Raw genomic sequence first — 16,509 nt, 5'->3', positions numbered from 1 at the left:
CTATATGTTAATTAACTTGAATTAAATAAAAACTTGGGGAAAAATTCACTCCTTATAATGTGGCCCTCCTACAGATGGTAAGGACCCAGCTATGCCACCTGCAATCAGACAAGTTGCAGGACACCCATATTTTGTTCAAGGAGAGGTGTCCAATGATCATGTGCTTGGATATAGCTGAAATGTTAAATTGCTATAAACGCTGCTAAGCACTTTAAATTTCTGTGTTTATCTCCTGTAGACTAGATATAAGCAAATTGGCAGTGGTTCAAGGAACACACTTTGAATAATACTGCTATAGGGAAACTGCAATGAAGACAAGGAAAAGGATTGGGAGTTTATAAAGGAACAGAAGAGAGGAGGAGAAAAAGGAGACCTTGGATTTGTGAAAGACTAGGGAAGTTTTAAGAAAGAAGAAATTAACTCTGTCAACTGCAAGATAGTCAAGTAGAGTGAAGACCAGAAAGAAGCCATTGAATTGACAAGTAGGACACTTGTAACCTTTGAAAGAGTGATTTTAGTGGAGTACTGATGGTGAAGGAAGATTAGGAAAAGCTTCTTTGAAGAATCTGCAGAATTTCTAAATTTTTAAAAAATCTTTATTTTTGAGACAGAGAGCGAGCAGCGGAGGAACACAGAGAGAGGGAGACACAGAATCTGAAGCAGGCTTCAGGCTCTGAGCTGTTAGCACAGAACCTGACTCAGAACTTGAACTCACAAACTACAAGGGGATGACTGAGCTGAAATCAGTCGCTCAACTGACTGAGCCACCCAGGCACCCTGAATCTGCAGAATTTCTAATATTTCTTTGGTTGTGCAACAGAAAGCTGTGGGGAATATAAAACTTTTGATCCATCCAATTGTTCCTGAGTTGTGTGTAAGGATTTTTTATTTTATTTGAGTTGTGTGTAAGGGTTTTATTTTATTTTAATTCTATAAGTTTATTTATTAACTTTGAGAGAGAAAGTGTGAGTCAGGGAGGGGCAGAGAGAGAGAGAGAGAGAGAGAGAGAATCCAAGCAGGTTTCAGATTGTCATTGCAGAGCCTGACTCAGGACTCAACCCCAAGAACTGTGAGATCGTGACCTGAAAGTTGGATGCTTAACTGACTGAGCCCCCCAGGTGCCTGGTGTGTAAGGATTTTAAATGTAGTGGAGAACATAGTTAAATTAATCCATGGTAAAGATAGAAATCATTTTGCAAACTGAAAATTCTCTCTGATTTATCACAGTTGTGGTAAATCCAGAGGTTGATAAACTGGGTTTAAATAAAGCAAGTCATATCTACAAACAGAGAGTCCTAGAACTTTCCTCTGCTCTCTTGGCATCTCTACTTTTAGCAAACAAGCATTTCCTGTGTGCCTAACACTGTGTTGGCTACTACAAAGCTATAATGATACCTAAGATTTGGTCTCAATCCTGAAGGGGCTCATAGGAAAAATCATTCATAATGCCTTCTGGTAGAAACAACTGAAAACCCCAGCTCAGTTGAGGTCAGCCCCAGGGTTGGTCAAATCAGACCCAGCTATCACAGAGATGGCGGTTTTTTTTTTTTTTAAACTATTACTGTAACATCATTAACATTTCTGCCTTGTCCTCAGGTCAGTTTGCCTTAAGTCACAAATAGCTGCAGCAACTGTTCAAGTGTCACATTCTCATGATAATAAAGGGCAGGAGAGCTGTGTCATCTCCATATGTCATTTTATCAGGCTGCCAGCAGACAACCTTTGATCTTGGAAAGTCCAAAACCGTATCCTGAGCTCCTGCCTACACTAACCCAGGCAAGGTGAATAGGATTACCACTTTGATGGTACTTATTCTTTGTAGCTGAGGCTGGGTATGAGCCCTACCTCTGACAAGCTTTGGCCCCAGAGAGACTGTTCCTGAACTTGGGCCGGACTGGCTGTTGAGTAGGCCAATGATTGCCAAACCCTTTCACATCCTGACATATTATCATGGTATATACAAAAGATAGTAATCCATTGTACAACTCACTAAGATAAAGCCGAGGCTTGCAGCCATGACTTGCCCGAAGGCTCTCCCTGCTTCAGCCCTGTTCAGCTGTTCCAAGGATAAGGGGATTCACATCAGAACACAATTATAGATATATTTTTTAAAATTTAAATATTTATTTAATTTTGATAAAGAGAGACAGAGCGTGAGCAGGAGAGGTGCAGAGAGAAAGAGACACAGAATCTGAAAGAGCCTCCAGGCTCTGAGCTGTCAGCATAGAGCCTGACACGGGGCTGGAACTCACAAACCGTGAGGTCATGACTGGAGTCAAAGTCAGACAATTAACCGACTGAGCCAACCAGGCGTCCCAGAACACAACTATTTTATTCACAGTGCCTCAGTTGGGAAGCTCTGACTGGGCAATCCACTGGGTCTGCCAAAGAGAGAAAAATGTGTATTCATATTAGAGAGTATTATGCAGTAAATATCAACAAACAGAAGAGACACAGCTTCTAAACCAGTTTGATGGTGTAAGCCCTTCCAGCAAGTTCTCTGATGTCTTCGTGCCTCTTTGCACGTGCTCCTCTCTTCTGCGTGCATTCTTTATCAACACAATGTAATGGTTAAGCAGAGTGAAATACATCTGGGTTCAAATCCTAGGCAACCCATCAGCTCTGCAATGCTGGGCAAATTAATTAACACTTCTGAGCGTGTTTCCCCATCTGGAAACAAGTGATACTACTACTCACTTCAAAGGGTTGTTTTTGAGAATTAAGGTAAGTAGGTAAAATGGCCACGTAAGCCCTCCTTACAAGTTAGGTCCGCCTGGCAAACTTCGATTCAGCTGCCACCGCTTCTCTGAAGATCTGCCATAGACATTTCGATGCTGCCTTGTTTTCACACTGCTATTAAAACATTTATCACACTACAATCTGCTCTTTACCCACTCCCGCTCTCTCCTTCCCTAAATAGCGACCCTAAAAGGCCAGTAATTGTTCTATACTCTCCACCTCCCAGTGATCGTCAAAGTTCTGTTTGTGTCAGCCGTTCCACAAAGGTTTGTTTTTGTTTTGACCGATTCTGCGTAACGGATTGGGCGGGAGGAGTTTGGTACTGAGGCGCGGCACCGCCCACTGAGCGAGAGGGGCGTGCCCGCCCTGGGTGCGCACGCTTGATACTCCCGGCGGGGCCGGAGCCGCAACCCCAGATCAACCCACAGATAAAAATGGGGCCCAATCTCACGCACCAGACTGTGCTGTGCCCCGTTACCGGCACCCAGGCCTGGTGGGGAGAGTTTCGAGTTGAGACAGGTCCCGGCGGCGGCCGCTGCCCCAAGAAGAGCGCGTCGGCCCAGGCCGGGGACCCCACGCCCAGCCCGCCCGATCTCACGCCCCCGCCCAGCACACCGCTGGGCGCCCCGGTTCCTTCCAGCCGCCGGCGGGCCCGGGAGCCTCGCGGACGTGACGCCGCGGGCGGAAGTGACGTTTTCCCGCGGTTGGACGCGGCGCTTGGTTGCCGGGCGGGGGAGGGCTTGTCCGGTTTCTCTCAGGGGACGTTCAAATTATTTTTGTAACGGGAGTCGGGAGAGGACGGGGCGTGCCGCGACGTGCGCGCGTCCTCCTTTCCCGGCTCTTCGCCACCATTCACTGGCTCCTACCCTGGGGCGAGTCATGCCGCCCAAAACCCCCCGGAGAGCCGCAGCCGCCGCCGCCGCCGCAGCCGCCGCCGCTGCCGCCGCCGCTGCCGCCGCCGAGCCCCCGGCGCCGCCGCCGCCGCCGCCCCCTCCTGAAGAGGACCCCGAGCAGGACAGCGGCCCTGAGGACTTGCCTCTGCCCAGGTGAGCGAGTGGAGCCGCGGCGGGCGCCTCGAGAGAAGGGCGCCTTGAGAGTGCGTCGGGGCGGGCACCCCAGCGTTTAGGCGGGGGCGCGTCTCCGCGCCTGCCGTGTCCCGGCGGGAGGAGGATTCTCCCCTGTCCCCCACCACCACGGAGCGCCTGGAGGAGGGTGACAGGGGTCTGGGTTCGGGGGCGAGGGGAGGGAATCCGGGAAGGGTCTCGGCTCCAGCTTGACAGGTGTCGGGCGGGTGGGGCTCGGGTCCCTGAGCAAAGTGACAGGTGCCGCCTTTCCTCCTCCAGGCGGAAAGGCTCGCCGGCGGCGGGTGTTTTCGAGGCGCCATCGAACGCAAAAAAGAAAAATGACTGACTAGTGTCTGGTGGAGAGTTTGTCTCCTGTTGAGATTTGTAGCATTTCGGTGGTCGCGTTTGACTTTCTGTTTTGGTCTCTTGCGATGCAACAGCTGAAAGTGTTTTCCTCTGGGCGTGCACTGCATCTGAAGCCCAGTCCTGGGAGAGGCGAACCAGGAAAGCCATCGAACGTAAAGTGCAGGGTCCTGCATGTCAGTTGCCTCCAGGGTGCTCGGCTGAGGTTTTCTTGTAACAGAGCTTTGAGGTCTTGGGGATTCAGAGCCATCGGTGGTGACTTGGAGGATCATAACACTTGAGAGGAACTGCCGTATGGGCAAAAGTTTTATGAGACTTTTGGTTTAAGTGCTTAAAAGTTTCTGAACTTTTATTCCTGTCGCATAAAACTCTTCTGTGTTAAGCTTCAGCTTTTTTCATTGTTTCTTACATTTTGTCTTTGAGCCAAACACCATCCTTGTGTTTTCTCTCTCTTTCTCTTTCTGTCTCTGTTTGGGTACAAAATTAGTGATGTTCATGTGCTCACATTAAACTCCCCCCCCCCCCCGTGGAATCTAAATTTAGGCGAGGCCATGATAATGTAGTAGAACATGAGAAGGAGATATTTATTGTATTGCAACATCTTATTTTTCTGGATTCTGATACTTTATGGTTAAAAAGCTAAGATTGAAAGAGTGTGATTGCCTTTATTATTGTCAGTACTGGTCCTACTTTGAGACTATGTATACATTGCAGGGAAATGGAACTCCTTTCTGTCCCTCATTACTTCCTCTCCCGTTCTTGTCCATTACCAAGTCCTATTCTTTCAACTTCGCAGACACAGTTCAAGCATGTTGTAAAAGATTGGAACGGGCTTTTGGGATAGCGTGTGAAAGGCTATTAAAAATCCGTCTGTTTAAGTGGATTGTTTTATGGGTCAGTAAAAAATCGTACTCACTACTTTTTTAAAAAATCTGAAATGATTCTGGGAGAAGACGGAAGTATGTATCCAGTACTTGAAAGTTTCCATTTGGGAAAAGCAGTAAATATACCTTGAAGAATTCCCTGGTATCCACAGAGCTTTTGGAGCATTCTCCATTATTGCAGAGTAACTAGAAATCTTGAAATTGTGGCCATCACTTGGGAAAAGAAGGCCTTTCTTCCCTGACCCAAAATTATTTTATATAATCTTTAAATGATGCAACTATCAAAAATTCTCCTGTAAGTCAAAACCACACAAAATACACTGTCTTGATTATCCTTACCCACAAAAGTTTTCATTAGTATGGGCAGTTCAACTCTGATGATAGCAGTTTAGCAAGAGCACAACCACTGGCTGGCAGTCTGAAGCCTAGCAGTTTGTTTAGGGATGGATTCAGGGCTCACTCTCCCTGTACTTTTGAATGAAAGACTCTGTTTCTACCTTTGACAGTTGAGATCGTCTTTCTGCTGCATTTTTTTCTGGCCTAAGTGGTAAAGTTAGAAGGGAACCTTCCCTAGGAATAGCACTTAACCCCAATCAGTGACATAATCAAAAGTTAATTATGTTTTGAAGGAGGGTTGGTAGTCTAGAATAGTGGTTAAGAGCATGGATCATGGAGTTAAATTGTTGAATTTCCCACTTATTGACCATTACCTAGTTGAGTACTCTAATTTCTCTGTTTTGGTACTTATCTGTAGAATAATAATAATATTCTAGTATTTATCTAATAGGCTGATGTGCAGATTCCACTGAAATTATGCACTTAAGGTACTTTGTACAGGGTCAGAGTAAAAACTAAAAAATTAGTAGTTATTGATCATACTATTGTTGTTATTATTATTAGTGTCAAATAGCCTTTAAATGAATAAAAAGGAACTAGCCAATGAGAAATTATTGACTACCTATCATGAGTAAGGAAGATTGACGAGAAAAGGATAAAATAAGCTTGGCAATAGTTTATGTTAAGTTAATCATTATGTAAGAAATGCTAGTAGGTTGAGAGATTATGTGAGACATTGGTAAGTGTAGACTGCATTTTTGCAAAGTCGCTGATACTAAATTCTGTAATATTATATATGGATTTTCCTCTTTTTGCCTTTACTGTCATCCCAATTTTCCCATACACCTTTAGCTATCATGCTTACTTACTTTTACAGAGCTGTTTTTCTGCTCTGAAGTGTATGTGATTCACTTAAACATCTTTCACTGTGTGGTATTTTTGTTGGAAAGACTATGAAAAAAATGTTTAAAATTCTACCTGTAGTTTTTTTCAAAGATAAATAAGATATTTTAAAATAGTAATGCTTTTTTTTTTTTTTTTAAAAACAGTGCTGTTACCTGCAAACCATTGAAACAAATAGTTTGATTTGTAAGTATATGCCTATTATATATCTATTTTTACCTGGCAGGCTTGTATTTAAAGAAACTGAAGAACCTGATTTTACTGCATTATGTCAGAAATTAAAGATACCAGATCATGTCAGAGAAAGAGCTTGGTTAACTTGGGAGGAAGTTTCATCTGTGGAAGGAGTGTCGGTAAGGATTTCCTTAACATATTTTGAAAAAAATTTTCTTATTTAAAGAATGATTTTGGAAAAGAGAAAAAATAAAAGATAGTAATAATTCTTTTATCCAGTAATAATTAGGTTATTCTGATAGCATTAAGTTTTTAGCATTAAAAGTATTTTAAAGCAAATATTAGATATCATATTTTATTCATACATATTTCACTCTGATACAAAGTTATTGAAAAGCAAAGCCATACCTTATAAAATAACCTTTACAATCTTATAATATGCTGTGCTTAAATTTCCCGATTGTTTCAGAATTAGTTTTGTTAGAATTTAGAATCTTTGATAGCATTGATACATTTCTTCCATTTTTTTCTTTGGATAAGTATATTTGTGTGTATGTCTACTACTACTACTAACATCAGCAAATAATTACTATTTTATTTGTTCTGGTGGAATATCATAAGCATTTTGCAAATAACTCCTCCAACAGTCCACTGAGATTGAATAAAAAACCTTTATTTTACGTGTAAAATGTAAAATCTTGATTTTATAGAAAGTGATACTGAAGTAGAATGAGATTAACTTGACCAAGGTCTCTGGCTAATAACATTAAATGCACAGATTTGGGATCATACATGTAGTTATATATAGTTACATGTAATAGTTTTGTGTATTGTTTAAAAAATTTTTTCTCCACCCAAGCATTTTATTGTTAAAAATTTTTGATATTTAATAATGTTTCCATTGGTACTATAATACTTAATACATTAGATACATTTTACTTTTTTAACTTTTACTGTTGTTAGATATTCCCCCCCCCCCAACTTTTTGGCACATAAAATGATATGATAAACGTCCTTATTCATAAGAATAAAGCCTGACCAAAGTAAGTCCTTGATAATTTGTTAAATTAATGAATGAAACTCTATTAGAATATATTTTGAATTTGTCAAAAGCTATGAATATTTATAAAACTTTTGGTATTGTTAAATTACTCTAGACAGATACTTTTAATGAATTTACTTATCAGCATTATATTAGTGTACATGTCTGCTTTCACTGATCGGATTAATACAACAAAATATGTGTTTGTACATCTCATAAAAATATTTAAAACCATTACAAAATCTGGTATCTTAGACCATTTGGGCTACTGTAACAAAATACCACAGACTGGGTGGCTTATAAACAACAGAAATTTATTTCTCACAGTTCTAATGGCTAGGAAGTCCAAGATCATGGTGCTGGCTGATTCTCTGTGTGAGGGCCTATTTCCTGCTTCATAGACCGTGCCATGTCACTGGCCTCACATGCTGGAAGGGGTGGCAGCTTTCTTGAGCCTCTTTTATAAGGATACTAGTTCCATTCATTAGGACAGAGGCCTTCTGACCTACTCACTTCCTAAAGGCCACAACTCCTAATACCATCATATTGGGCATTAGGTTTTAAGCATGTGAATTGTGGGGAACACAAGCATTTGGTGCATAGCATCTGGTAATAAAAAAGAGAAAATGAATCCAGTTTCAAAGACCTGAACATAATCTGGAATTCTTACTAAAATGGGAGGAATATTGAAATACCTTGGATGAATGACTTTGGGATTATCTTCCCAAAGCATTGTATGTATATTTTCACTGATTTGGGTACTTCACCTAACAGTTTTTTTTGTGCACGTGCAGTTAAAGGTAGTCATAGCTCCGTCACTTTTCACTCATAAATGCAAATTTTCAGAAAGTTGGGAAGGAGTAGCAGATTATAGAGAGAATTGGATAATAAAGCTAGTTTCCAATTTATAAGTGGGTTCTGTTCCCAGTCTCTTTATAAGTACAGTATAGTAGTTAGGTTTCCAGGCTGGTTCACATAAAACTTTTTTGTGCTGAACTGTAACAGTAATAGTTTTCATCATAGAGGCCCTTTTAGGCTTCAGACTTGACAACAAGTACAAATAAATATTACTACTTTCTTACTATATACTTTTCTCCTAATGGAGCTAATGATGGGACTAGGGAAGAAATTATTCTTGGTGGTATGTTGGAGGAAGACAAGGAAGGAATTTCATGTTATCTTTGGGATATTGAGTACTTATTTTTTTTTAGGGGTGTATGACAGAAGAGGGTGTGGTATTATTCTGTTATAATTACTAGACATTTACCTAGAAATATTGTTTTTAGAGATATTTAAGGTTTTGAGGGTGGGCCTAAGAATTTAACCTCTGTTTTTTTTTTTTTTTTTTTTTTTTTTTTTTTTTTTTTTTTAAAAAAAAAAAAAAAAAAAAAAAAAAGAATTTAACCTCTGTTTATACAATAATATATAAGGGAGAATGTGACAGTGTGTGCAGAGAAGTGAATGTAATGACACAATGAATCAGTTTCTGATGCAGCTGTTGTGTTAAAGCTCTTCTAGATAGCAGTTGGCTATCGTCTGTGAAACAAGAGGAGGCATTTAGTAACTTGGGTACTCTGGCAACTGAAAGTAGATGTTTATTGGAATAAAGGATGGGTTAAGAGCAAATATTTGTCATCAGACTAGACTGACTCAAGTCTCAGTCCTACCATTTACAAGTTACCTAAATCTCCAAGTCTTAGTTTTGTTATTTGTGTAAAGGATTAACAATAATTTCTGGATCTTGGAGTTATAATGTGGATTAAATACCTTTATGTATACAAAACACTTGTTAGTATAAATGAATGCCCATATTAAATTATGCAACCAGAATAATTTGACCTGAGAAACACCCCAGAAAATTTTATATTGATAAAAATTTTTAGAACAACTTAAGAATCTGTTAAAACACTTTAAAATTTTAAAGTTTTTATGTAAATTCCAGTTTGTTAACATACAGTGTAATATTAGCTTCAGATGTATAATATAGTGATTCAGCACTTATGCACAACACCTGGTGCTCATCACAAGTGCCCTCTTCAATCCCCATTACCTACTTAACCAATGTCCCACCCACCCAAACCAATTTTGTTTCTTGGTTTACGTCTTTATTTTTCTTTTTCCCTTTGCTTATTTGTTCTGATTCTTAAATTCCACATATGAATGAAATAATATGTGTCTTTCTCTGATTGACTTATTTCACTTAGCATACCACTCTCTAGCTCCATCCATGTAATTGTAATTTTTATGTCTGAGTAATATACTATTGTATATGAATACTACATCTTTTCCATTCATCAGTTGATGGACACTTGGACTGTTTCCATAATTTGGCTATTGTAAATAATGCTACTGTAAACATTGGGGTATCTTTTTTAATTAGTATTTTTGTATTCTTTGAGTAAATACCTAGTAGTGGAGTTGCTGGATTATAGGGGAGTTATATTTTTAACTTTTTGAGGAACCTCCATACTGTTGTCCAGAGTGGCTGTACCAGTTTGCATTCCCACTAACGGTGCATGGAGTTGCCCTTTCTCCACATCCTTCCAACACCTGCTGTTTCATGTGTTGTTGATTTTAGCCAGTATGATAGGTGTGAGGTGGTATCTCATTGTAGTTTTGATTTGTGTTTCCCTGATGATGAGTGAAGTTGAGCATCTCTTCATATGTCTGTTGGCTATCTGTATGTCTTCCTTAGAAAAATGTCTATTCATGCCTTCTGCCCATTTTTTAATTGGATTATTTGTTTTTTGGGTGTTGAGTTTTATGTTCTTCATATGTTTTGGATACTAACCCTTTATCGGATATATAATTTGGGAATGTCTTCTCCCATTCCTGTGGTTGCCTTTTAGTTTTGTTGATTCTTTCCTTTGCTTTGCAGAAGCTTTTTATCTTGAAGAGATCCCACTAGTTCATGCTTGGTTTTCTTTTCCTTGCCTCAGGAGACATAACTAGAAAGAAGTTGCTATGGCCAATGTCAAGGAGATTATTATTTGTGTTCTCCTCTAGGATTTTGATGGTTTCCTGTCTCACATTAAGGTCTTTCATTCATTTTGAATTTATTTTTGTGTTCAGTGTAAGAAAGTGGCCTTGTTTCATTCTTTTGCATGTTGCTGTCCAGTTCTCCCAGCACCATTTGCTACAGACTGTCTTTTTTCCATTGGATATTATTTCCTGCTTTGTTGAAGATTAATTGACTATATAATTGTGGGTTCATTTCTGCATTTCCTTTTCTGTTCCATTGATCTGTGTGTCTGTTTTTGTGCCACTATTGTTTTAAACACTTCAGCTTTGTAGTATAACTTCAAGTCCAGTATTGTGATGCCTCCAGCTTTGCTTTTCAAGAAATGATAAGAACCATATGGTCATTTCACTATTTGTAGATGACACTGTACTCTATATAGAAAACTTATATTTATTGACCAATAAACTGCTAGAACTGTTACATGAATTCAGTAAAGTCACAGGATACAAAATGAACGTACAAAAATCTGTTCCATTTTTGTATACCAATAATGAAACAGAGAAAATAAAATTAAGGAATCAATCTCATTTACAATTGCACCCAAAACAATAAGATACTTAATAAAGATGAAGCACCTGGTTGGCTCAGTCGGTTAAGCTTCCAACTTTGGCTCAGGTCACAATCTCATGGTCTGTGGGTTCAAGCCCCACGTTGGGCTCGGTGCTGACAGCTCAGAGCCTGGAGCCTGCTTCGGATTCTGTGTCTCCCTCTCTGTCTCTGCCCCTCCCCCACTCATGCTCTGTCTGTCTCTTTCTCTCTCAAAAATAAATAAACATAAAAAGTTAAACCTACCAAAGCGGTGAAAGACCTGAATTAAAAAAACTATAAAACACTGAGGAAAGAAATTGAAAGGACACCAAGAAGGGAAAAGACATTATGTTCTTCTGGGTTGGAAGAAAAAATACTGTTAAAATGTCTGTACTACCCAAAACAATCTACACATTTAGTGCAATTCCTCTAAAAATACCAACAGGTTTTTTTCTCAGAGGTTAGAACAAAGTCCTTAAATTTGTATGGAACCACAAAAGACCCCAGATAGCCAAAGTTACCCTGAAAATAGTTGAATTTATAAATGTATGTGTAATGATTTTGATGTGCTTTTGCTAAAATTTAAGGAAAGTTTGTGGTGTTTTGTTTAGAAAAGTATTTTTTCCTTTTTGTATAAATGTTTAATGTATGGAATATTAGTGATTACTGGCATTAGATTAGATAGTGTTCATACTGCATATAGCTTATAAATAAGGGACTTTTCATTAAGAAATTAGGAGTGCTGTTCATGTTAGGATTTACAGTGAATCAGTTAGAATTTTGTTTTCTTCTGCATCTTAAATTATTTCATGGCAGAATGGAGAAGAGACTTTGCACCTAGAAGCAGGAAACTTTTGAGTGCAGTGGTTGTAATGTGGCTGTAGGATTTTAGGTTAATCGGTTAATTCTCCAAGTCTCCGTTTGCTCATCGGTAAAGCAGAAATGATGCCTGAATGCCAGACTCTTAGGGTTTTGTGTGTGTATGTACATTCAAGAGCTATGAAATATATTGTCCTTGATAGATGCATTTGTTTTTGTGATACGGTCATTATACTTAGAGAAATAATGAAAATGAATAGTTTGGAATTGGAGTAACACTAGCCATTCCATGTAAGTTATACAGTACTACAGACATATGAAGAGTTTTTTAAAATAAAGGTAAAAAGCAGAATATTTAAAAACCTAAGTGTAATAGAAGGGATCTACTTATTACTAGTACTATATTTGCCCTTTCTATTTGAATATGGTGCTCATATTCTTATTGTGTGTGAGTAATGCTGAGAAAGTCATTTAAGAACATATTTGTGAATGTTATATTTTGTCTTACAGATATAGGCTATTGGCAACTTCTTTGATTTCTGATTCTACTTCTGGTTTTAATTTTTTACATCTTATTGAGACTGTAAGAGATTTATAAAAATAGGTTAATAGTGTGAACTCTCATATACTTCTTAATCCGTTATTAACTATATTTCTCCCTGACTCCGGATTATTTTAAAGTAAATCCAGATACGTTGTTTCACCAATAAATATTTCAATATGCATGATATTTTATTCTTTTTTCTAAAGTTTATTTATTATGAGAGAGAGAATCCCAAGTAGGTTCTGTATTACCAGCATGGAGTTCTATGTGGGCCTAGAACTCATGAACTGCAAGATCATGAGCTGAGCCAAAATCAAGAGTGGGATGCTTAACCCACTGAGCCATCCAGGCACCTCTTCAGTATGCATGATTTTCTTTCTTTTTTTTTTTTTTTAATATTTTTATTTCTAGGAGAGAGAGAGAGACAGCGTGAGCAGGGGAGGGTCAGAGAGAGAGGGAGATACAGATTCTGAAATAGGCTCCAGGCTCTGAGCTGGCAGTCAGCACAGAGCCCGACATGGGGCTCGAACCCACGAACCGCGAGATCATGACCTAAGCAAAAGTCGGACGCTAACCGACTAAGCCACCCAGGCGCCCCTTCATGCATGATGCAGTATGCATGATCTTCAAAAAAAGATTTCTGTTCATCACCTCTAACAAAATTAATGAAAATTTTCTATTAAATATCCAGTGTTCAGAAGTTCGCAATTACTTCATAAATTTTTTTCAGTGCTCTAAAAAAAGGATTCAGATGAAATTCATATATTGTGATTGTTTGACTTGTGTCTTAAATCTCTTAATCTGTAGGTTTTACCTCCCACTTCTGTCCCCCATTCGTTTCTTTTCTTACAGTTTATTTGAAGAAACTGCATTGTGTATCCTGTAGAATTTCCTACAGTGTATGTTTTGCAGATTGCATCTCCTTCATTGTTTAACATATTTAACTAATTCTCTGTATTTGCTGGAAATAGATCAGGCCTAGAGGTCTGATCAGATCCTGGTTTGATATTTTCTGGAAGAAATACTTAAGAGAGATTTTTGTGGATGCCCATTGGGAGGCACATATCTTGTTAATGTCTCTCTCTCTCTCTCTCTTATTTTATGTAAGCAATTATTGATCACCATTGACTGGATCCATAGGGGTTGCTAAAACTTTATCCTTCCTCTTTCAACTGTTAGTGGTAATTCTGTAAAGAGAAACTTTCCTCCATTAACTGTTCTTATTCTAAAGTATAGTTCATTCAGGGAAGGAAGGATAGATAAGTGCTTTGTAGTTTGCTTTTACTAACTACTTTTTAAATGAACAAATTTGTTCTGTAAGGTCCTCCAAAGATGGCCAATGATTATAATCATCTTTTCAAGTATTATGTTGACAGTACCAGTAGACCAGTTTGGGTATACATAGGTGTTTAATAAGATATTCAATAATTGACATATTTTATAATAATGTTATATAAATGGGATCGTATAATATTTAGCCTTTGGGATTGGCTCTTTTTCATTCAGCATAATTCCCTGGAGAATCATTGAAGTCGTATATCAACATATTAGTTTGATAGGGCTGGTATAACAATACTACAGACTGGGTGGCTTAACAGAAATTTTGTCATGTTTCTGGAGACTAGAGGTCCAAGTTAAGGTGTCTGCAGATTTGGTTTCTTCTGAGACCTCTCTCTTTGTCTTGCAGGTGGCTGCCTTCTCCTTGTGTTCTAGAATGGTTTTCCTATGTGCACACATTCCCTGTGTGTTTTTTGTGTGTCCAAATTTCCCGTTCTTTTAAGGACACTAATCAGGTTGGATTAGGGCTCACCAGATGTCCTCATTTTAATTTACTGTGCCACCCTGAAGCCCTGTCCTCAAAAATAGTCACATTCTTGGGTACTTAAGGTTAGGACTTCAACATATGAGTTTTGGGGGGTGGGGAGCACAAGTCAGCTCATTGCAATTTATTGTTGTTTAGTAGTATTCCATGGTATGGCTGGACCGCAGTTTGTTTAACCATTCAGTCATTGAAAGATACCTGCTTTATTCGTAGGTTTTAGCTGTTGTGAATACAGCTTCTGTGAACATTTGCATATAGGTTTTTGTATAGATCCCACTTTTGATTTTTCTAGGAGATAAATAACCAAGAGTGCAATTGCTGGTCATATGGTATGGTCATACAGGCTTAATTGTGGAAGAGCTGCCAAACTTCATTCCAAAGGAGCTGTACCATTTCGTTTTCCTGCCATCAATATATGGATGATCCGGTTTCCCTGCATCTTTGCTAACATTTGGTGGTTTGACTTTTTTTTATATTAGCCATTTTTTTCAGTATATAGTGATACCTCATTGTGGTTTTCATTTACATTTTTCTGATGGCTAATGATATGGAATACTTTTTAATAGACTTTTCATTTTAGAATAGTTTTAGGTTCACAACAAAATTGAGCAAGAGGTACAGAGATTTCCCATAGTCTCCCTGCCCCCACAAGTGCTTAACCTTTTCCACTGTTACCATCCCCACAAGAGTGCTACATTTGTTACGGTTGATGAACTAATACTGACACATCCTTATCACCCAAAGTCCATGGTTGCTGAAGGTCTTCTAAATGTGCTTATTTGCCTTTTGTTTATCATCATCAGTGAAATGTCTCCTTATGTTTTTTGCCCATTTTGAGTTTCCATAGGTTTTCTACATTCACAGCTATGTCATGTGTGAATGACAGCTTTATTTCTTCCTTTCTAATCAAATTGTTCTTTTTTTTTTCTTGCCTGTTCCACTGGATAAGATACCAATACAGTATTGAATAGAAGTGTTAAGAGTCCCTGCTCTTAGAAAGAAATCATTCTGTCTTTAACCATTAACTATAATGCTAAGAATAGGTTTTTCTTAGGTATCCTTTATCCGATTAAGGAATTTTCTTTCTATTCCTGGTTTGCAGATTTTTTTTTATATCAGAAATAAATGTTGGATTTTGTCAAATGTTGTTTTTTTCTGAATCTATTGTGATGATGATATTTTTCCTTTATTAGACTATTGATATGATGAGTAATATTGACTGTTAAAACAACTTTCCATTCCTGGATAAATTCTACTTGATCATGAGAGAGTATCCCTTTAATATGTTGTTGGATTTGATTTAGAATTAAGAGTTACTAATTTTTGATTATGTATTCATGAGGGATATTGGCCTATAGGTTTCTCTTTTTGGTTATGGGTTTTTTTTTCTAGTTTTTTTTCCTTCAATTTTTGTTAGATGTTATGACAGAATAATGCTGGCCTTTATGGAATGAATTGGGAAATATTTTATTCTCTTCAATTTTTTTGTAGAGTTGGTATAAAATTGATATTGTTTGTTAAATGTTAGGTAAAATCATATAGGTTCAAGGATTTTTTTTTGTGGGAAGGTTTTTAACTAAAAATTCAATTTCTTTATTTTTTATTACATTTTTAAATGTTTATTTTTGAAAGAGAGACACTGAGCATGATTGGGGGAGGGGCAGAGAGAGAGGGGGAGATACAGAGTCTGAAGCAGGCTCCAAGCTCTGAGCTGTCAGCGCAGAGCCCAATGCAGGGCTTGAACCACGAACTGTGAGATCATTACCTGAGATGAAGTCAGAGGCTTAACCAACTGAGCCACCCAAGTGCCCCTAAATTCAATTTCTTTAAATAGATATGGGCAGTTCAGTTTTATTACTATTTTAGTGAGTGTGGACAATGTATGTTTTTCAAGGAACGTGTCCATCTAACTTTGTGAATTGGAATAAAATTGTTTATAATGTTCTTTTATTATTATACTTTACTATATCTTAATATTAATAAATTTTACTATTAATACATCTTACATGGCATGTATCCTATATTATTTATTTAATACATGATGAAATTATTCTCTTTATCCCCCATGTTTTTTGCTCTGAAATCTTTTTCTAATATTAATATAGACAGTTAAGCTCTCTGTTGATAAGTGTTTAGTATTGTATACCTTTTTAAAAACATTTTTTACTTTTAACCTCATTGTATCTTTATTCATTTGACCCTTGCACAACATGGGCTGGAAGTAGGTGGGTCCACTATACATGGACTCTTTTTTTCAGTAAATACAGTC

General features: G+C 38.1%; 1 protein-coding gene across 1 annotated transcript in view; it reads left to right on the top strand.

Annotated features, from left to right (window-relative positions):
• Window positions 1-3,476: 3,476 nt before the first annotated feature.
• Window positions 3,477-16,509, top strand: part of RB1 (RB transcriptional corepressor 1) — a 176,090-nt gene continuing 163,057 nt past the window's right edge. Inside the window, exons 1-2 of the mRNA XM_039218016.1 lie at window positions 3,477-3,785; window positions 6,516-6,642. Of these exons, the coding sequence (XP_039073947.1) occupies window positions 3,619-3,785; window positions 6,516-6,642 (294 nt within the window). The 5' untranslated portion in view covers window positions 3,477-3,618. The remainder of the gene's footprint in view (window positions 3,786-6,515; window positions 6,643-16,509) is intronic.

Source organism: Hyaena hyaena, unplaced genomic scaffold (genome assembly GCF_003009895.1).
Source record: "Hyaena hyaena isolate Hyena2069 unplaced genomic scaffold, ASM300989v1 scaffold_728, whole genome shotgun sequence".
NCBI lineage: Eukaryota > Metazoa > Chordata > Mammalia > Carnivora > Hyaenidae > Hyaena > Hyaena hyaena.
The sequence above is the reverse complement of the archived record's forward strand: the minus strand, read 5'-3'. Positions and strand labels throughout refer to the sequence as shown.